This window comes from Grampus griseus (genome assembly GCF_964374135.1).
Source record: "Grampus griseus genome assembly, chromosome: 5".
NCBI classification, from domain to species: Eukaryota; Metazoa; Chordata; class Mammalia; order Artiodactyla; family Delphinidae; genus Grampus; species Grampus griseus.
Window position 1 is genome coordinate 62984374 of NC_138998.1, and position 21522 is coordinate 63005895.

The following is a 21522-nucleotide window of genomic DNA, read 5'->3' on the forward strand; positions in this document are numbered from 1 at the left end:
CCCATGTCTCTGGTGTCAGCTGGTTCATGCTCACTTATTGGGGTTGGTAGTGTCTCCCCCATTATAGCCCAAACTCCAGAAAGACAGTAACCACACCCTTCCCCTCCTGTGACTCTCCCAGGCTAGTCCCAGCCTGGGCACAAGAGCTGAATGTGCTCTCCAGGGACTGGCAGCTTTTGTGGAAGGCCCACCCGCCCCTGCCATACATTAGTTTGTGCCTCCTCTTCTCCCCATCCTCTCCTCTGATCCTGAGTGGCAGGAATTATGCCCTTTTTATTTCTCTTACTGAAAGATCCATCAGACAGAGCTTCCTGAAAGGGCAGGAGTCTTGGTCCCCTGGTCTCTGTTTCCCCCTCTTCCCCATAGGGAAGTTACCAGGCACAGAGGACCATCTAGGAGTGCAGGCTGAACCTGTGGCAAGTGGGTTAGAGCTGCAAAATCTCCCTTCCATCTTGGGGAATGCTGGTCCATGTACCTGGGCCACTGGCTTCGCTGTTGCTGGCCCCCTCCTTTGGGTGGGACGGGGTCTCCTGTCTGGGCTTCTGGCTGAAGGCCAGGAAGAGGTGTGTGCTCAGTGGCTGTGGAAGGTCCACCTCCAGGTACGCCCTCATGAACAGCTTGAAGATGTCATAGCTAATAGGCTGAGAAGGGATAAAGAGGGAAAGTCAGTGGAGAGAAGTGAAGAGACAGAGGGTGGGAGAGGAGAAGAAGGAATGGGGGAGCTGGCAATGGAAAGGGAAGCAGAAGGGAGTGGAGTGATTGGTGGGGGCAGGAATGAAAAGGCCTGGGAGTCGATAGAGGGTGAAAAGCATAGGCAGTGGGGGTAGGACGTGAGGAAGAGAAGACGCTGTTGGTTGTGTGTTGGGGCTTGGTGGGCCATGGAACCATGGGAGGCTTTCGTGACAAGGCATGTCTAAGTTTAGGAAGAAAAGGGGGTGCTGAAGACTGAGCACTGGGAGTGAGGGCTCTGCCTGAGTCGGGGACCACATGGGGGTCTTGTCTCTAATGCGCAGGACTAGGTCAGTGCCCTGGAATCCTAGGTAAGATGAAGAAGAATGGCAGGGAGAGGGAGGCAGGGAGGACAAGACAGGGGTATGGGATTAAGAGATACAAACTACTATGTATAAAATAAAAAGCAACAAGGATATATTGTACGGCACAGGGAAATATAGCCATCACTCTGTCATAACTTTAAATGGAGTGTAATCTATAAAAATATTGAATCACTACGCTGTATACCTCAAACCAATATAATATCATAAATGAACTGTATCGCAAAAAAAAAAAAAAAAGGATGAAGAAGGATGTAGTTGAAAACACAAGGAGAAGAAATCGCTCTTCTGCGGTATGTCAATTTTCTGCTTATGCCGTGAGGGATGTGATTCCTGAGGATTCAGGTCTCAGAAAAGAAAAAAGAACAGGCTCCGTCTTTCATTACTTTCATAATTGACCCTCTTTGGACAACCCTCAAGATACCAGGGGAGGGAGTGTGTCTGGCTCGACTGCTCTCAAAACATGTCCTTGTGAAGGTTTCAGGCACCAGGAGAGAAGAGCAGGAAGCCAAGGACGGAAGGTAAAACCAAGAAACATGCCAAAACCTCTCCCTGCTGTATGCCGCCCAGTGCTGCCTGGCTTCTGGTCCCAGGTTGGGAGAACTGTGCCAGAAAGGGCTGCTGCACTCAGCAAACACTCGGCAACAACAGTGCGCAGTGAGTCATCACTGGCTTGTGCTTTGATGGCATCAGATTCTTCATCAAATCAGCAGATGCTCCTGGAAATCATCTGAGGAAGCACTCCTCCAAGATCTGCTGTGCAGGCTTTTGTGAATAATAGCGATAAAATCCCTTTTTGGGAGCCTACTTGGCTCTCTCTGAAAATGTTGGTAGCATTTAACCCCTTGTCTCTTCTGGGAGATCTGGGAGCCTTCGCAGAACCAGAGTTGGCTGGCACGTGCACGATCAGGTTTTGGATACAAAGTCCTGGTCCTTAAAACAAGCAATGCCCTCTGGACCCCACTGGGAGGGAGCTTGCGAGGCAGTTTCTCCTTAGCCCCAGGCTGGGCTATTTAAACATCTCTTTAGCAGAGTGAAGGAAGCCTGATTCAGTTGGACAGAGGATAATGAAGGCTCATTACCAGATGAAGGCATCTCTAAGCAAATGGTGGACTTACATTTCTTGTGACAGGCATCAATCTCTATTTCTCTGCCTTTCCTGCCCCAGAATCTCTGTGGCTCTCTCTTGTACTCTTTCTGTCCCTCTCTGCCTCCACTGCCTCAACACCTCAGAATGTCCCTTCCACACACATCCTCTTTTTCCCAGTACACATCAGCAAAGTCTTTTCCTCCCACTTTCCCAGCGGAACCCATAATGACCTGCAATTCCACCCTCCCTGCCTCTGATGGCATCTCCCAGCACCTGCTTGTCTACCTGCAAGCACGTTCGGGTCACTCTTCCAAAGAAACTGCTGGCTGCTCGAGCGACTAGCCTGTGCTTCTTCCCTTCCCCTTCACACTTCTCCTCACCTCCTTAATCCATTCGATTTGGATTCTAGCTCATCACCTCTGAATCTGCTCTCTTGAAGGTCACAAATTCAATGGTCTTTGTTTTAGATCTTCTCATCTTTATTATTAATTTATTTTAAAAGGCTCTTTTTGCATCGTCCTTTCCTTTGCACTATTTTAATCGACAAGTACTGTTTTACAATATAGTTTTGAGTTCCAAAATGTTGTTAATTTTTTTTCTGGTTGGCCTCAAATTGAAAACTATCAGCATATTTCTGGAAAACAGCGTATACTAAATGATTTAATAAAAAAGGAAATTCAGTTAAACAAAGTCTTACATGATGCTCTTAAAAAACCAAAGCTGAAAGATCTTCAAACAAGATCAGTGTGAGATTCAGGAGACCTCGTGGCTGGTCTGAGGTCCACCACATTTTCCTCCTTTTTTGAACCTCAGGTTTTTCTTTAGCAAACTGTGAATGCTGGACCAGAAGATCTCAAGCTCTAAACTTCTCTTGGGTTCTTCCTTAAACCAGTTCCTCTTCCTGACCCTACAGTTTCTATTCATGTCAATGGCAGCATTATCCTCCAAATATTCCAGCCTCAGCTTGAACTCCCAGTTGTCTGAGATCAATTCTTGTCCCTTCCTTCTTTCCACTGTTCTTTCGCAACGTCTGTCATATCCAGGTCTTTTCTGTATCCATTGCCCGTCGGCCCCACCCTGACAAGGCGGCTGTTGAAGTCCCCCATGCTCCTGGTTTTCTACTCCTGTTCTATGTGTCCTATCTGGACAACTGCAACACCCCTCAAAGGCTTCCTTGCCTCCACGTCCATCTGTTAGTCCTCTCATCTTTTCCATCCTTGCCAAGGTGATCTTCCCAAAGCACAGCTCTGATCAGACTGCTTCCCAACTAAAAAACTTTCCATGGCTTCTAATTGCCCATGGGAGAGTTGACATCACTTGTCTCCAAACTTTTAAAATCATGCGCCCTTCTGTAAGATTTTCAAGCACACATCGTCATTTATCTTTACTTATACATTACATATATGTACTACTGTGCTCCGCTACTATACATTATAAAAGACACACAAAGAAATTAGAAAATAGAAATTAGATGAGATAAAAATCAATGTAAATAGAAAGTCTAATATGCAGGATTCCTACAGTCCAGTGGATCATCCTGTGCACTCCCTGAATCCTCTGGGGTTCACAGCCCTACCACAATCCCACTCCAACCTAGATTTGTAGCTACTTCAAGTTCGGAGACCATTCTGGTCTTTTCTCCTATAATTCTCTGTGTGTACCTTCACATTCTGCCCACACTGATCTCTGTGTTCTTTCCTGGCCAAGCTTCCATGTACTTAAATGAACTGTTTTCTTCTCTACCTGTTAAAATTCCAGCTATCCTTTATGGTCCAACTCAGATGCCACCCCTTCCAGGAAGCCTGGTATGATCTCTTGTGCCTGAATTGCTATACATTTCCACGTTGGTTCCTGACTTGGGACACCCATATCTGCTGCCCTTGCAATATATAGTTGTTCATGACATACACACCTTAGTTTCTCGACTAGATCTAGAGCTCCTGGAAGGTAGGGAAATGTCTTATTTCATCTTTGTATCCTCCACACCACGGTATTTCCTAATAGGTATTTTAATGGACGTTGGGTTTCTAGTTGGTACACTTGGCTGTCATCAATCATTGTGGGGTCTGTTCAGTCAACATATATGTACTGAGTCTCCCAAGTACAAGACACAGTGCTGGGCACCACTGGAGAACACACCAGTGAATTAGGCGTGAGTCCATACCTTTAAGAGACTCAGTGGGAAAGGTATTGAAATAATTCTAACACAGGGTCAACAGTGGTGAGTGTCACAGCAGAAGAACTGACAAATTATTATGAGAACTTAGAAAACAATGATGATTGAACACATGTCCAACCATTTATGGCCCTATCCTGGGGAACAAAATGGCATAAAATAAGCCCAGAAACACAGAGCATTCATGTCAGAAGAGCTCAGAGGAGACTAGATCTCCTTACATCACTGAGACTCTGGAATTTTACTGATTTGCCCCAGCCAGCTAGCATCAAAGCGAAACCAGAAGCCTGATCGTCTGACACCTAGTCCAATGCTCCTGCTCTAGTATCTGATCTGTCCCAGGCTCTGGTGCTGACATCGTGTTCCCTGCCATTCCCTCTAAGCACCCCAAGCTCAGTAGGCAAGGAAATGTGACTGAGGGCCACTCTCAAAGTGATATCTGGATTGCAAAAGAGTAAGTTCTTTATGAGCACAGCCCAGGCTCAGGGTAGGTGCTTGGTACATGTGTGATGGGTAGGGAGTGGCCCATACTCTGCCCAAACCAGATAAACAACCACTATGTAGCACGCTGACAACTCTCAGAGCCCTGAGTAACATCTTAGACACTGCCATTGTTCAGACATTTTTTCTTTTTCCCCAGAAACTGCAACTTTCATGTGGAAACTAGCCAAGCAATTGTTAATTCTTCCACAGGTCAAAGAAGGAAGGAGAACTAGATGGAGAGTTTATTGAGCATTGTACATACGTGATCTTACTTAAGTCTCAAAACAACAGTGTGACGTGGTACTATTACTGCCCTTTTGTGGATGAAAAAAATTTTGAGAACATAAATGACTTGCTCAAGTCGTAAAGCAAGTGGCAGAGCTGTGCTTTGTGCTAAGGTGTGTCTGAGTCTAAGATCATGGTGATACCAGGCCCCCCTATCTTTTCGGTTGCACTGTTTCCGTCTGCTTTCTGGCCATCTTCAGCTGTGCTCTCTTCTCCAGAGAATCACTCAGTGCCGATGGGCAAGGGCACGCTTGTCATGGCCAGATGGAGCCCTGCCACTCTGTAAACTTTTATTCCCAGCCACCCTTTCCTAGCAACCTGCCCCTTCCCACAGCTAACTCATTTCTTGTTGAGACATTTTAGCAGCAGTAAGCCATCAAACTCAAGAGAATTTAAACCCTTGCTGTTTCTGAACCCCGTGCTGGGACATTATACCTACTTGAAGCCAGCCACACTGTGAGAGAGAATGAAATCAGAGTGACGGAGCTCCCCTAGGACATGGCAGAGCGGGGGCCAGCCTGATGGAGGCAGGGGCCTGCTTCCGAAAGCTCCTACGGCCTTCACACCCTCGGCAGCCCTGACCAAACTGTTCCCCTCCCACTCTCGTCAGCTTCAGGGCGGACAGGCGGAGGAGCAGCCCCCGCCAGTCTTTGTTCCTGTGTTTTTGGAGGTGGGGGTGGGGACTGGGGGGCTGCACATTCTTTGCTGGCTTTGGCATCATTTCCACATGGTTCCTCCTCAGGAATGTTCTTTGAAAGGGTGCATTCTCAATCTGGCTCCTGTTCTGGCACCCTTCCTCCTGCTTCATTCTCAGGTGATCAGTGCATTTTATTCAAAGCACCTCTCAGGTGTACCTCGAGGGTGTGGGCTCTGTTGATTCACTTCCAGGGCCCAGAAGAGAAGGAGTTGACTCAAGGTTTGTTGAAAGGATGACAATATGAATAAATAAGCGGCCAGCCTCCTTCCAAGTTTGTCCTGCTGATCAGTTGCTTTTCTGCTATTAGCCCTCATAAAAGGACCCAGGACCAGGGAAAAGGGAGTTGAGTTTAAAACATTTTGGCGAAAGGTAACAGAAGGGTAATAATAATGGGCACTATTTTTAAGTGTCCTAAAAGTGTTAGACATTTTGCAAAAAGCATCTTATTTAATTCACTCATCTGCAAGCTTCAAGGTCTTTCTTTTTGGTTGTTTTATATATTCAGTTCACAGAAGAGGAAACTAAGGCCCAGAGAGGTGAAATATTCAAGGCCACATTGCTGGTTCGCAGCAAAGCTACGAGTCTAACCTAACAGCATAACCTCCAGGGTCATGGCTCTTAAACTTGGCCCTGCCAGTAGGAAGTAAGTTCTGGAGGGGAGGAACTATGCTTCCTCATCTTCATATCTTCTACGGCATCCAGCACAGTGCCTGGATGTTCAAGAAACATTAGATGAGCTGAATCTGAAAGTAGGGGAGGTCTTGCATGCACTTATTCATTCAGCAAATGTTTGTGGAGTGCCTGCTATAAGCCAGATACTCTTCTGGGCACTGGGGACATAGCAGTGAACAAAACTATTCTAGTCGGGGAGACAGACAATTAAATAAGTAAGTTATACAGTGTGACAGATGGTGAGAAGCACTAAGGAGGAAAATAAGGCAGAGCAGGAAGATAGGAAGCGTCAGGAAAGAGGGTTTAACATTTTAGATAGAGAATGTGACATTCACTGAGAAGGTGATTTGAGCAAACACTTGCAGGAGGTGAAGGAATGAATGATATGGATATCTCGGGGAGGAACATTGCAGGAAGAGGCCAGAGCATGGGCACAGGTGCTAACGTTAGAGCAGCCCTGGCTTGTATGAAGGCATCAAGGAGGCTAATATGGCTGGGAAAAAATGGGAAGAAGAATAGCAAGATACGAGGTCCAATAGTAGGGGAGATGCAGATTGTAATGACCTTGATTTTGACTCTGAGTACCAGGTGGGCAGACCATAAAAGATTGTGGAACACAGCAGTGACATGATCTGACTTCAGTTTTAACAGACTGCTCAGGACGTGTGTAAAGAATAGACTTTCAAGGTCAAGAGCAAAAACAGGGAGCCTAAGAGGAGACTATTGCAATTATCTGGGCGAAATATGGTGGTGCCTCAGGTCAGGGTGATAGCAGAGCAGGTAGTGAGATGTGTCTGGATTTTGGATGTATTTTGAAGGTAAAAATGATGGAGGCGGCTGATGAATTAGATGTGGGATGTGAGAAAAAGAGAAAAGTCAATGATGACTCCATAGTTTTAGGCTGAATAACTTGAAGACTGGACTTGTCATTTACTGAAATGGGAAAGACTGCTGGAAAAACAGGTTTTATAGAGAAAGATCAAGGAGCTCCGTTTAGCTTATGTTAAGTTTGAGATACCTATTTGATTTTTAAGTGGAAATGTCAAGTAAAGGGGTAAGAGGAAAATCAGAAGCGTATAGTGTCCTGAAAACCAAGTGAAGGAAGATTTGACCAATCAGGTGCAATGCTGTTGAGTAAAATGACTTGAGTTTTAGCCACATGCAGGTCCTTGGCTATTTTGACTAGTGATTTTAGTGTAGGCGTGGGGGTTACATGCTGCTTGAACAGCTTTCAGAAAAGCGGGAAGAGGAGAAATTGGAGGCAATGATTATAGACACATCTTTTGCACAGCTTACTTGTTATAAAGGACAGGAGAGAAATGAGGTGGTAGCTGGAGGGAGAAGTGGAGCCGGAAAAAGGTTTTTTAATGTAGGAGAAAGAGCAGTATGTTTATTTGTTGATGAGGAAGATCTAATACATAGAGAAAGCTGATGGGAAGGAGATGGAGTGAGAGTGAGAGAGGAATACGTTGTTGAAGCAATGCCTGTCAATAGACCAGAGGACGGGACTGAGTGCACAAGTGGAGGGGTTAGACTGAGATCAGAGCATGGAAAGCTTGTCCCTAATTACAGGAGAAAAGGTACAGCTAGGTGGGCACATAAGGTGAGGATTTGGGGGAAGATTGCTTCTGACTGTTTCTATTTTCTCAGTGATGTAGAAAACACAGTTGATAACTGGGAATTGAGAAAGGGAGGAGGAATGAGAGATTTGAGGAGAGAAGAGAAGGTATGATGTGGCCTTCTAGGATAGTGAGAAGGTGAATGGACTTGAGGAACTTATGATTCCAGGTAGCACCAATGGCTCACTTGAAACTTGGGAGAAAATATGTTGAGAAGCATGTTCTTCAAAGTGAGCTAAACTTCTAAGAGAGGAACAAATTATGGGAAGGTTAGAACGTGGGGTTTTTAAAGGCTTGAAATGAAAATGTTCTTACCTCATGTGGGTCATATTGTTTGAGGCTCCCACCCTCATTAAATTCAGCCAAGACATCATTTATCTTCTTGGAAGAATCTGGAGAGACATAATCCATATGTGAAACATGGTGAACGGTGAATGGGAGCTGGGCCAAGTAAAATCTCCGTGTCTAATCCTGATTATGATGGAGTGAGCCCTCATTCCAGAACCACATGGAGGAATGTCACCGTCATCTGCCCTTCTGCTCTCTCATTTATTTATTTTTTAGTATATTTTCTCTCTTTCTGCATGAAGTATCTTTCTAAACCACAAATCTGATTAGATCATGCCTCTGCTCAAAACCTTTACACAGCTCTTAACTTTCCCAGGATAAAGCCTAAACCCTTAGCTTGGTATACAAGTACTTGGTGATCTGACCTAGCCTATTCCTTACCTCTTCCCTTAATCTTTCACTCACTCAATTTTTCAGCCACATCAAACCACATTTCTAGAAATTTCTTAATATGCTCTGTACTTTTTCATGGAGTCTCTTCTCTTCATTACAAACTTCACTCAATGCTCAGTACCCAGCTCAAATGTCAACTCCTTTGAAAAGCCTTCCTTTACTAGTCAGAGTTAATCACTCCCTCCCCTGGCTCCCACATGGCTTGTACATAACTCCGTAACAGCACCTGTCATATGGTGTTATATTTATTAACTTGCCTTTCTTGCTCATCTCCTGCCTCAGTTCAACCTTGAGAGCCGTAAGCCTTTGTATACCATATCAAGGCCTGACATATAACCAGTGTTCAGAAAACCAATATATTAGATGATCGAATAAACATCTGAGCAGAAATTTTAAAACATTTAAAATTTTGTTAATTAAATGGGATGGGTGGGCATCAAGCCTGGCGGGGTTCTGTCCTTGGTGCTGAAACAGAGACAGGATTCATAAAGCATGGTAGTTTAGAAAATTCTGCTTTCCATAGGAAATAATTTAGAAACTACTGGAGAAAATCGTGGCGTTTCTTTTCTTTTCTTTTCTTTTTTAGTTTATAAGGGAATTGGGAGTCAAGAGAAGGGAGTCAATAATTGTCATTATAACATCTTGAGTAGTTACCAGTACTCTAGACATCAAAGAAAACCAGGATTTCTACACTCTCTCTGTCTCACAGTATTGTGGATAAACAAGAGCTTCTCAAGCTCTATTATTGTCATACTTTAAACATCTGAACAAAGGGCAATGTCACTAAAAGCTGATATAGTGTTCCTTGGTGTTTGGGCTCTTTGTACAGAGGGCTGTGCTTTCTTAGGCCTACGTAAAGTGGATGTGCTTGTGGGCTGGGCTGTTCTCCATGACTTTGCTGACTTGGATTCAATCAAGCACAAGTTATAATCATTTCAGGATTAAGACATATTGAAATGCCACAGGAAAACACTGCTGTTGCCTAAAAATGGACATTTCTTTCTGAAATTCAAAACAGATGTTGGAAAACTAATAGCTCAGTGAGATCCAGGCAGCAGATGCCATCAATTTGGGTTGCTTCCAGTCAATCCAGAAAACACTATGGAGAGTAAGATGTTGCTAGGTACTGCTGATGAACTAGTTGGGAACAGGATATGAATAACTGTGGTAATAATAGCTACCCCTTATTAAAGACCTTTACTGCATATTCTCATATGCTCTCCCCTACCAGTCCATGCAGATTTGGTACTATTTTCTTCTGTTCACAGATGAGGAAACTGAAAGTCAGAAAAGTTAAATGACTTGCCTAAGAGTCAGGGTTTTGACTCAGGTCTAGTCTGGCTCAAAAGTCTGTATTCCTTTTCCTTAGGCACTATTCACTATTACTTCCCAAACATTTGCTAACACAAGGAAAGGTGTAATTAATGCTGTGGCAATGATATGAAGTTCTTGGAAGCACAGAGTGGGGAAGAAGTAAAATAACAGGGAATAAGTAAAACTAGGATGAGAGAGGGGTTAAGGTGGGGACTGGGGATGCCCCATGAAGGAGGTAGCATTTGAGCTGGGGTGTAAAAATGAGTTAGGTTTCGAAAGGCAGACATGAAGTGGACAGGGCATTCTCAGAAGAGACAGGGTGAACAAAGATATGAAGATGGGCACCACGGGACCTTTAGGCAAGGTTAGAACCAGAGAGTAGTCTGGGGCCAGATTTGTGGGAGTACTGAGTGCCAAGTTAAGGACATTGATTTCAAATTGTTGAAGACTTTTTGAGTAGTACAGTAACATAACCAGGTCTATTTTTTAAAAGCCACTCAGGCAACAGAATGGAAGAGAGGTTAGAATTAGGTCAGATTTCAGTTAAGGTCACACATAAATTATATTCAAATTATTCTATGAGTAGCTTAAATATTTAGGAAAAAACACTATATTTTAGAATCTATTTCAATGGGAGATTTTCAGCTCAGCCAGAATGGCCAAATTTTTTAAAAAATGAAAAATTTGGAGCATGGGTCTTCCTGGTGCGGCTTCTGCAAAAGTAGTACAGAGCCAGCATTCTGACTGAGAACCAAGAAAGTGATTTCACTTGAATTTTGTTTTGTTCTGTTTTCCCCATCTTTCGTTCCTGCTTAATTTTTCTCCATAGCTCTTACCACCATTTAATACTCTATATATTTTACTTCCTTAGCTTTATTTTTTTAAACTTATTATTATTTTTTAACATCTTTATTGGAGTATAATTGCTTTACAACGGTGTGTTAGTTTCTGCTTTATAAAAAAATGAATCAGCTATTCATATATTCCCATACCTCCTCCCTCTTGCATCTCCCTCCCACCCTCCCTATCCCACCCCTCTAGGTGGTCACAAAGCACTGAGCTGATCTCCCTGTGCTATGTGGCTGCTTCCCACTAGCTATCTATTTTACATTTGGTAGTATATATATGTCCATGCCAGTCTCTCATTTCATCCCAGCTTACCCTTCCCCATCCCCGTGTCCTCACGTCCATTCTCTACCTCTGCATCTTTATTCCTGTCCTGCCCCTAGGTTATCCAGAACCATTTTTTTTTTTTAGATTCCATATATATGTGTTAGCATATGGTATTTGTTTTTCTCTTTCTGACTTACTCCCCTCTGTATGACAGACTCTAGGTCCATCCATCTCACTACAAATAAGTCAATTTCATTTCTTTTTATGACTGAGTAATATTCCATTGTATATATGTGCCACATCTTCTTTATCCATTCAGCTGTCAATGGACACTTAGGTTGCTTCCATGTCCTGGCTATTGTAAATAGAGGTGCAATGAACATTTTGGTACATGACTCTTTTTGAATTATGGTTTTCTCAGGGTATATGCCCAGTAGTGGGATTGCTAGGTTGTACGGTAGTTCTATTTTTAGTTTTTTAAGGAACCTCCATACTGTTCTCCATAGTGGCTGTATCAATTCACATTCCCACCAACAGTGCAAGAGTGTTCCCTTTTCTCCACACCCTCTCCAGCATTTATTGTTTCTAGATTTTTTGATGATGGCCATTCTGACCGGTATGAGGTGATACCTCATTGTAGTTTTAATTTGCATTTCTCTAATGATTAGTGATGTTGAGCATCCTTTCATGTGTTTGTTGGCAATCTGTATATCTTCTTTGGAGAAATGTCTATTTAGGTCTTCTGCCCATGCCATAAAAAGAAACGAAACTGAGTTATGTGTAGTGAGGTGGATGGACCTAGAGTCTGTCATAGAGAGTGAAGTAAGTCAGAAAGAGAAAGACAAATACCGTATGCTAACACATGTATATGGAATCTAAGAAAAAAAAATGTCATGAAGAACCTCGGGGTAAGACGGGAATAAAGACACAGACCTACTAGAGAATGGACTTGAGGATATGGGGAGGGGGAAGGGTAAGCTGTGACAAAGTGAGAGTGTGGCATGGACATATATACACTACCAAACGTAAAATAGATAGCTAGTGGGAACAGCCACGTAGCACAGGGAGATCAGCTTGGTGCTTTGTGACCACCTAGAGGGGTGGGATAGGGAGGATGGGAGGGAGGGAGACAGACAGAAGAGGGAAGAGATATGGGAACATATGTATATGTATTACTGATTCACCTTGTTATAAAGCAGAAACTAACACACCATTGTAAAGCAATTGTACTCCAATAATGATGTAAAAAAAAAAAAAAAACTTCCCTAAGATTATCTCAAACTGTAACATGCATGTGGATTGCTTGGGGATAAGGTTTAAACGCAGATTCTAACTCAGTAAGTCTGGATCGTGGCCTGAGATTCTGCATTTCAAGGAAGAGCTTAGGTGACACCAATTATGTAGGTCCATGGACCTCACTTTTCATGAGCAGATCTTAAGCAACGTTCCTGTGTAACTGTGGCTGACTAGTAAGGATTGCCTCTCACAACACAGAAAAAGAACATGATGCTGAGCCTGGAGGAACATATTCCACAGATTGGGAAGATCATAAATGACTCTCAACCCAGGGAGGGAAAGACACAGAGAGACGGAGAAGGGAAAGTTGGCACATGAAGGGAAAAAAACCCTAGATTTTCCTTTTTCCAGTGAAGGCTGGGATGTATGAGTAAGTTTTCTAAGTACTCAGGGAGTCAAAAACACAGTGAGATGCACAAAAGCAAGAATGAGGTTTTCCAAGGGTCCTAGAAAGATGGAGGATGATGTCAGAACAGAGCTGCCAGGCCTGCAGCACTGCTTCAGAAGGCCCACCTTTGCAGCCAGGAGGAGTCGGGCCCTGGGCTGGAATGTGGGAAGCATGTATAAGAAGTCCAGCATTATAAGCACCAAAACAGTCTCCCAGTTAGCCTTCTTTTCCTGTTCCCTGCTTATCCTCAGCATGTAGTCCATTGCCTGTCATAAAACTGATGTTCAATAAAAATTTACGGAATAAATGAGGCCTAGAACAGGGATTGGGCTTGTCATGCTTGTCCCATATGTCCTATATTCCCAGGGGCATAGGGAGAAAAGGTAGACCAATGGTTCTCAATATTGGCTGCCTGCTGGAATCACCTGGGGAGCTTTAAACACTACTGATGCCTGGGTCTCACGCCTACAGATGATGATTAAATGGTCCAGGGGTGGGGGAGTATGAGGGCAGGACACTGCAATTGTTCAACATCTCCAGGTATTTCCAGTGTGTAGCCAAGGCTGAGGACCACTGGGGCCCGCCAAGCTAACTTCTCAGGGAAACCCGTGGAAGTGACGGCTCTGCCACAGCGTTACATATAGAATAAGAGAAGAATACTTTACGTTGAAGCAGAGGGAATTTTGGCTGATAAAGAAAACCCTCTTTGGGATACTAAGTTTTTCTGATTCATCATAGATGACCTGAATGGCTGGTATGGCTTATTTGTATAAGTAAAATTTGCATCGCTAGCAAGATTTCCTACTTTTTCTCCAAATAATTTGGCCTCATCAGTCATAGGTGGAGGAATGGAGGAATAGTTACCTTCTTGCATCTAAAAACGTGGTCCCTGGACCAGCAGTGTCAGCATCACCTGGGAGCTTGTCAGAAACACAGAATCTCAGAACAAGCACAGACCTCCTGATTCAGGATCTGCATTTTAACAGAATCCAGGAGATTCATGTGCACGTTCAAATTTGAGAGCCATCATTTCCAAAGAAGTCTCTCCCTATCCGTAGATTCTGTGGCTGCTTGTGCGTGGAGTCCCAGTCGTCACTAATGAAGAGAAGGCCAGTCGCACCAAAAGAGATGTGGGTGAGAAACAGCTGTGATTATCCCTTTCACGATGGAACCAACTAGACGTGATCCTTTACGGGCCCAGGAATCCATGAGCATGTGATTAAATCTCACTCTACTGGCCAATATAAATAGCAAAGTTTCAACAAAGCTTACTTACAGCCTTACATTGTTCTACAAATCAGCCCTAAACAATTTCTCTGACCGGTTTGAATTTTGAGCTATAAATTATCACCATCTTAAAGTCAAAAACTTTGCCTTGATCTGATTCTACTGAAATATATTCCTGAATAGCAGAATTTGCTGATTCATTCTCTTTAAAATGTATTTAAAATTTTTGTCCAGATACGAAAAGTCAGCAAGAGAAAAAAGCATCAGGGCTGCCCCGCACTGAGGACCCTGCTTACCTGCTGGAATTCAACACCTGGGAACCAGCATGGGGGTTAAATGAGACCTTCTTGCCCAGGAACCCGGCCTTGGGCCCTCTTTCTTCTTATCTACACCTTTCCCACTATCTCAAGGGGAGAATGATTGTTGGTGGTAACTAAGATGAAAAGATTATGGAAGGAAGAAGATGGGACTCTGGGCCAAACAGACTTCAGAATCCTCTGTGAAGAACTAAATAGAGAACAGAAGCATAAAGGGGGAGGGGGTCCAATCTCAGAGCCTTAGAAGGGCACTGAAGCAAACCCCAGTTTTTTCTCTATTTCTTTGTATGTCGCTATTATTTTTAAAATTACCTAAAACTTAGAAATAAGAAAAAAAGTGGGCAGTACATCTTTTCAATGTCATGTGGAATAAAGGCTACCCAAAGACTATCTAGGTGCATGTACTTAGTTCTACTCACTGTTTACTATTGATTAAATGTATTAAATGTACCAGATTTAGTGAAGTTACATGTTAACTTACAGATTTTTTTCCAGCAGATATGCATAGAACTGTCTGGTGGAACAGATAACCCAAAAGATTAGGATTTGCTGTCCTGTAAGACAGTAACCAGTTTTATATCTAACCAAGCAATCTTATCCTTACATTTGTTTACAAAATTGCCTAACTAGGAATTTATGGATTTGATCTGTATCCATCCAGGGTCTGTCCATAACTTGCTTCTCAAATTTAACGCCTTACTGGCTCCTCCACTAATTAATGAGTTAAATAAAATCTTTGGCACATGTTTATTAAAAATTTTTTTGTTCTATTATAATTTAATTAACATATATATTTTTTTCTTTACCAATGTATGGTTGAAGGTTGAGCTCCAATGAGTACTTTCTGTTTAATTTATTGAAACTGAATTGAAGCAAACTGAATTTACCTGGAATTGAAAACATTGGTTCTAATTCTTATTCTGCCACTGACTTTCTGTGTGACCTTGGGCAAGTCACTGAGCTCCTCTGAATTTAGTGTTCTCATTTGTAAAATGGATAGTAGTTGCACTTGATCATGGCTAAGATCTCTCCTAACTTTAAAAAGTCTACAAAATCAAGCAACAACTAGCTGATGTAGGAAATGTTTAGTTTCACTTCTTAGAGAATTAAAAGTAAACATGGATGTTTTATTGGGGTTTTTCCCCCTTTTTCCCTTTATGAATAAGATGATAGTTTCTGTCCTTGATAAATCATGGAAAAAACTGGAAAAATCCCCTCCCCGCAAATAACAGGATTAGGACAATAAGCCAGTCATCTCTCTGAAGCTGTTAGGGGACGGTCAGTAGGAGGCATCCCCACATGCTCACACCCTGTGAGGCTGAAAAGAAACCTGTTTAAACATAGAAACTAAGTATTGATAGAGCTAATGAAGGTCATTTAATCAACCAGACATCTGATGTCTAACCTCCCCTCTAGTGTCTCAGCCAACTCTGCCCAGACAGTTCTAAGGAAAGGAAACTCAGTCACTTTGGGGTCCATTCTGTTCCATCTTGGACAGCTTTGACCATTAGGAATCATTACTAATACTAATACCATTAGTATTCCTTACTTTAAAGTCTTTCTTCTGATGCTTTCCTCCCATTAGTCCTAGAGCTACTTCTTGAAGCCATTAGAAATTAACTTTACACCTTCTCCCCCAAAGAGCACTGTGGCTATTTTAATACAGCTAGCTCTCTCTCACCCTTCCCTGAGTCTTCCCCTTTCCAGAAAATATGCATAGTATTTTCGTCCATCTTTTCATATCCAGGCTGTGAGGCCCCTCACCATGCTGCTGGCACTTCTCAAACAAGTTCTGGTTTGTCCATATCCACTGGAAACTGTGGTGCCCAGAAATAAATTCAGTTCTCTAGAAAGGTCTGATCAGGGTAGGATAGAAGGTGGATATCGGTTTGCCTTACTAGAAACTATGAGTCTATTAATACATCCTAAGATCACAATTGATGATTTGGTTAAATAAAATAATGTACATGTACTCAAAAGAAATCTCTGTAACCACTAAAAACCATGCTTCTGAAAAGTACTGGATGATTTGGGAACACCTCGTGACATATTGCGTGCTAGCTAGTCTCCAGAGATGGCTGCTGCCAACCTTCCTCCCTGCTGTGTGAGTCACTGTCCCATGAGATGTGGAGTCCATTCCTCCACCCCATCAAATCTGGGCCAGGCCTGTGACTGCTTTGACCAATGCAATGTGGAGAGAGTTATGTTCTAGCACCTCTAAGCCCAGGTGTTAAAAAGGCCTGCTGCTGCTTTTATGCTCTTGGAGCCCTGAGCCATGTGTACAAAGTCCAGGTTGCCCTGCTGGCAAGAAAGGCCACACAGAGAGGCCCTGGGAGATGAGAAAGCACTTGGAGGAACAGGCTGCAGAGAGGAGCGCCGAGGTACCAGCGAGTCAGTGAATAGGCCATGCTGGGTCATGTGAGGCATCCCACCTGCAGCCCCAAACACTGTGGAGCAGGAACTAGTCATCCTGCTGGGCCCTGTCCAGGGTGCCCGAGCCACAGAACCATGGGAACAAAACCAAAATGGTTGGGTTTTTTTTTGTGGTACGCGGGGCTCTCACTGTTGTGGCCTCTCCCGTTGCGGAGCACAGGCTCCGGACACGCAGGCTCAGCGGCCATGGCTCACGGGCCCAGCCGCTCCGCGGCATGTGGGATCTTCCCGGACCGGGGCACGGACCCGCGTCCCCTGCATCGGCAGGCAGACTCTCAACCACTGCGCCACCAGGGAAGCCCCCAAAATGGCTGTTTCAACCTATCAAGTTTTGAAGTTGTTTGGACATAGCGATAGATAACTGAAACATATTGTTAGGGTGAAGAAAACAGCACGCAAAATAGCCTAGCATGTTTGTTTTTTAAATATATATATGTATATATGTGTAGGTGCATGTGTAGTTTGATATTTATGTTTATACACAAACATACTAGTTGTGGTTTTCACTGGAAGATAGGATCATGAGTGTCTTTAATTTCATCTTTTCGTTTTTCAAAAACTTTACACTTGTTTTTATTTTGTAACAGAAAATTCTTAAATTGTCACATTATCCTTTTGACAAGCCCTTTACAGTCTTAATTCACATTAAGTTTACTGTTGATTATATATATATATATAATAAATATATATTTTATCTCTGAGAGTATTTGAACATGGCTTCTCCCCAGAGAAGTGGCAGGGTTTATGACATTTAAACAGGACATACAAAAAGCCTCTTGTCCTGAAATTCTTGGCCTCTCCCACCCGGAACTGCACTGGAGAAAGTTCTCAATTCTCAGGCTGTACACTTCAGTTATTTCGCTACTGTAAAGCTACTGTTTTTGTGGTTATGGAAGAGTGGTTGCTATGGCAATGTGATCTGACTGAATGCCAGAATGCGTCTAAAGCTGGTAGAAGTGCCTTTTTCAGGGCTTCCTCTGAGGATTAATCATTTTCCAAGAATTGTATCTTCTTTTCCTCGCCTGTTAGAAATGGTGCCGGAGCACCTCATCCAGTCCTGGGACACGGACAAAATGAGGATGGGTCCGAGAAGGACAAAGCTTTCGGTTGGAAAAAAGACCACAGAGGAGCCATTTCCTACCAAATACTCGGGTTTCTTTCCACCCCTCCCTCCTTGACTGCTTTGCCACATTTGGACCCCTCTGTCCTCACTTTCCACAGACTCTCAGGCTTTGAGGTATCTTTGCTGGCTTCCTTTCGTTCCACAAGTTGTGAGGAACTTCCACAGCAATTTCCCACACATTAGCATTTGTTCATTGCCACATTCCCCACCTTAGCTCTGTGCCTCAGCTCAAACGAGATTCCATTCAAAGGACCTGCCTGCCCTCCCTGCCCTGGCAGCTTCCTCATCCAGGCCACCTTGCACATAGCCACCAGATTCATGGCTCTACATGTTGCCACCTCAGTCCCAATGCCATGCCTTGACATGCGGGGCCCAAGGCCTGTGGCTACCCGTATCCCTCCCATGTCCTCCTCTCCACCCTCCTGCCACTTCTCTCCATCTAGCTCAGAAGCTCTCCTTACCACCCCCTAGACACCTTCGCCCTTTGTGCCCCTCTACCTTTGCTTCCACAGTTTCTATCCCTCCCCGCACCATCTACTACTCATATTTTAAACTTCTTTTCTCCACAGAGTTCATCCAGCTAAATCCTCTGTTATGAGTTAAGTTGTATCCCCTGCAAATTTATACGTTGAAGTCCTAATTCCCCGGCGCCGCAGAGTGGGACCTTATTTGGAAACAGGGTCATTTCGGAGGTAATTAATTATTGGTAAGATGAGGTCTTACTGGAGTAGGGTGGGTCCAATCCAAAATGACTGTGTCCAGACATTAAGAACAGACTTCTGGTTGCCACGGAGAAGGGGGGTTGGGGGAGGGATGGACTGGGAGTTTGGGGTTAGTAGATACAAACTGTGATATATAGAACGATAAATAACAAGGTCCTACTGTAGAGCACAGGGAACTATATTCAACATCCTGGGATAAACCATAATGGAAAAGAATGCAAAAAAGAATGTATATATGTGTATAACTGAGTCATTTTTCTGTACAGCAGAAATTAACACATTGTAAATTAACTATACTTCAATAAAAAAATAAATTTAAAAAGTAAAGACAAAAAAAGAAAAAAGAAGACTGTGTCCATGTATTGATAAAAACAGAAATTTGGACACTGAGACACGTGCACAGGGAGAGTACCGAGTGGAAGATACAGAAGACAGTCATCTGTAAGCCAAGGAGAAAGGCCTGGCACAGACCCTTCCCTCACAGCCCTCAGAAAGAACCAAGCTTACCAATACCTTGATTGTGGACTTCTGGCCTCCAGAACTGTGAGAGACTTTCTGTTGTTCTAAGCCACTCATATCAGTTTCCCCCAGCTCTAAATTCCCTTCTCATTTGTGCACTCCGTGTAGCCATCTCTGCCAGAGGTGTTTCCCCGCTGTCTTAAGCCTGTTCTCTGCTTGTATCACAAGTGCATATCTGACTCCCTAACAAGATTCAGATTCCTCAGGTGAAGCCTTATCTCTCTGCTTCTTTTTCATCCCGGACAGGGCCTGGTACTTTGCTGACCTAGGGAGTAGGCTGAATTAGATGGAGTTTACCCTGGAGGATGATTCCTTGCTCCCTGTCAATACACTGCACAGTTTCCCTAAACCTACTGCGGTCAGACAAGAGGCCACGGGCTCCAGGTCACCAAGGAGAGACGGACCAGTAGCCCTACAGGGGGAGCACGTGTAGTCATGGGGTGTTAGGCCTGGAGGGATCACGGGGAGAGATCATCTAGTGCAACCCTTTCAGAGGACACAGAGGCTGGGCGTGCGGCCGTGGGGATGGGGGACTGAAGGGTGGGATGGGTATTAGGGCTGTCACATCACAGAGAGCAAGAGCCAGAGCTGGCACGAGCCCGGCCCCCAGCTCCCAGGCCAGTGGAGGGGCTGCCTGCCCTGTGGGAGGGGGCAGGCTGCCTACAGGGCATTCGGAGGACCACCTGGGCACGCTCTGTAGGGCAGGTCAAATGCGCTTCAGGCCTAGTGACTTACAAAAGCACCAGCACGATCAACGTGAAGCGAGAGGGTTAGAACAATGAGATGGGGTTGGCAGTGCAGCTGAGGGCTCTGCCAGACAAAGGGCTCTGCAAAAATCGGTGCCGTTGCACAACCACGACGGGCACTGTGTGTGTGCAGAGTGCAGCGGTCAGCCCGGGCAGACTCCTGTCACCAGTCAGGATTAGGAGTGGCCTGCGGGGGGCACGGCCGCGGGCCTTGCCACCGCTGTGGCTTGACGCACTGAAACTGTTCCTGGGTGCAACTCGTGAAACCAAGAGCTCCACGCAAAAGCCCAGGTTTTCCCACAGCAAAGTCGAGAAAGAGACACCCATCAGAATTCTGTATCTTGCTGAAAGAAGGCATTGGGTCCAAACACAAGAGTATATTAAAGCAAATGACTGAGTAACACTGTAACCAAGCAGCCGGCAACCCTTCCGAAGTTCTGCTATAAAGAGGTTTTGATGACCTGGGAAAATCCTTACAATATTACACTAGGTGAAAAATGCAGACTGAAAAGAACAAAGGTATATTCAGGAGCTCAACCACGTACAGCAATACGCACAGGATGCATCCAAAATGTTCATAGAGTTTAGCTGTGATTCTTAACCTACTTTTTACTTTCCTTCCCTGTATATTCCAAATTTCTAGGGTGAGCATGGATCCTTTATAGAGTATAAAGATAATTGTGTTTTATGTTTAAAGACACAAATTCTATTTTTATAAGGAGGTATAAGCTGATCTCATTCTCTGTGCTTTGCAATGATTATACTACTCTGCTCTCCAATAATGCTCTCCCCAACCAAGAGGAAATCCCACCCCACATGCGTCAATCCATTTACTCACATTCTGCATATTTCTGGAGTTGGCCAAATTCTTCTGGAGTGAGGGAGACCCACCGTTCTTCACTCATCTTTCCTGGGTGTGCGCGTTTGAGGCTAGGGAGAGAGTTTTGCTCACCAGGCTGTAGCCAAGGCCCAGCCTAGGGCCTGGCTCATTGCAAGTACACAATGGACAAGTCCTTCAGGAGATTTCTCGAGGACCCAAGTGCCTATGGCAGCAGCGGGCACTGTTTAGCAGCTCAGAGAAGACCTCTGCTATTCCTAAGGCAACATCCTTCTATCTGTAGTCACGGTAAATTCAGAAATCCTTGCTTTTCCTGGGTAGGAGTAGAAAAGACATTGGGAATGAGAATGTTAGAATACATAAGTCATCTTTTCTTGTAAAGGAAAAAAAAAAAAACCCCCAATGTTCTTTGCTGAAAGCTCTATAGGAGGCAATGGTTCTCAAGGTTGGGGGGAACCACCTGAGGGAATTCGGAAGAGGACATACAGACCAGAGCAGCACAAGTCCAGACAGCTGTCTGGCTGGAGTGGGGGTTAGGTGATCTATATGAAGAGGTAGCCATACTCCCAAACTCTGGAAAACTTAAAATGCGTCTAGTGAGAGGTGGTAGTAGGGCCACCTAAGGGCATCCTCTAGTCATGAAAATGCCTCAGGCTGTAGGTGTCGTCTCA

The 21522-nt window shown here is 44.1% G+C and overlaps 1 protein-coding gene across 3 annotated transcripts in view; it reads right to left on the bottom strand.

Annotated features, from left to right (window-relative positions):
• DGKG (diacylglycerol kinase gamma) overlaps positions 1-20918 on the bottom strand; it is a gene marked incomplete at both ends in the record, with an annotated part of 156310 nt that extends 135392 nt beyond the window's left edge. For all 3 annotated transcript variants that reach the window (XM_082655499.1, XM_082655498.1, XM_082655497.1), the window contains 3 exons: positions 476-641; positions 8390-8466; positions 20852-20918. In XM_082655499.1, the coding sequence (XP_082511625.1) occupies positions 476-641; positions 8390-8466; positions 20852-20918 (310 nt within the window). The remainder of the gene's footprint in view (positions 1-475; positions 642-8389; positions 8467-20851) is intronic.
• Positions 20919-21522: the final 604 nt, after the last annotated feature.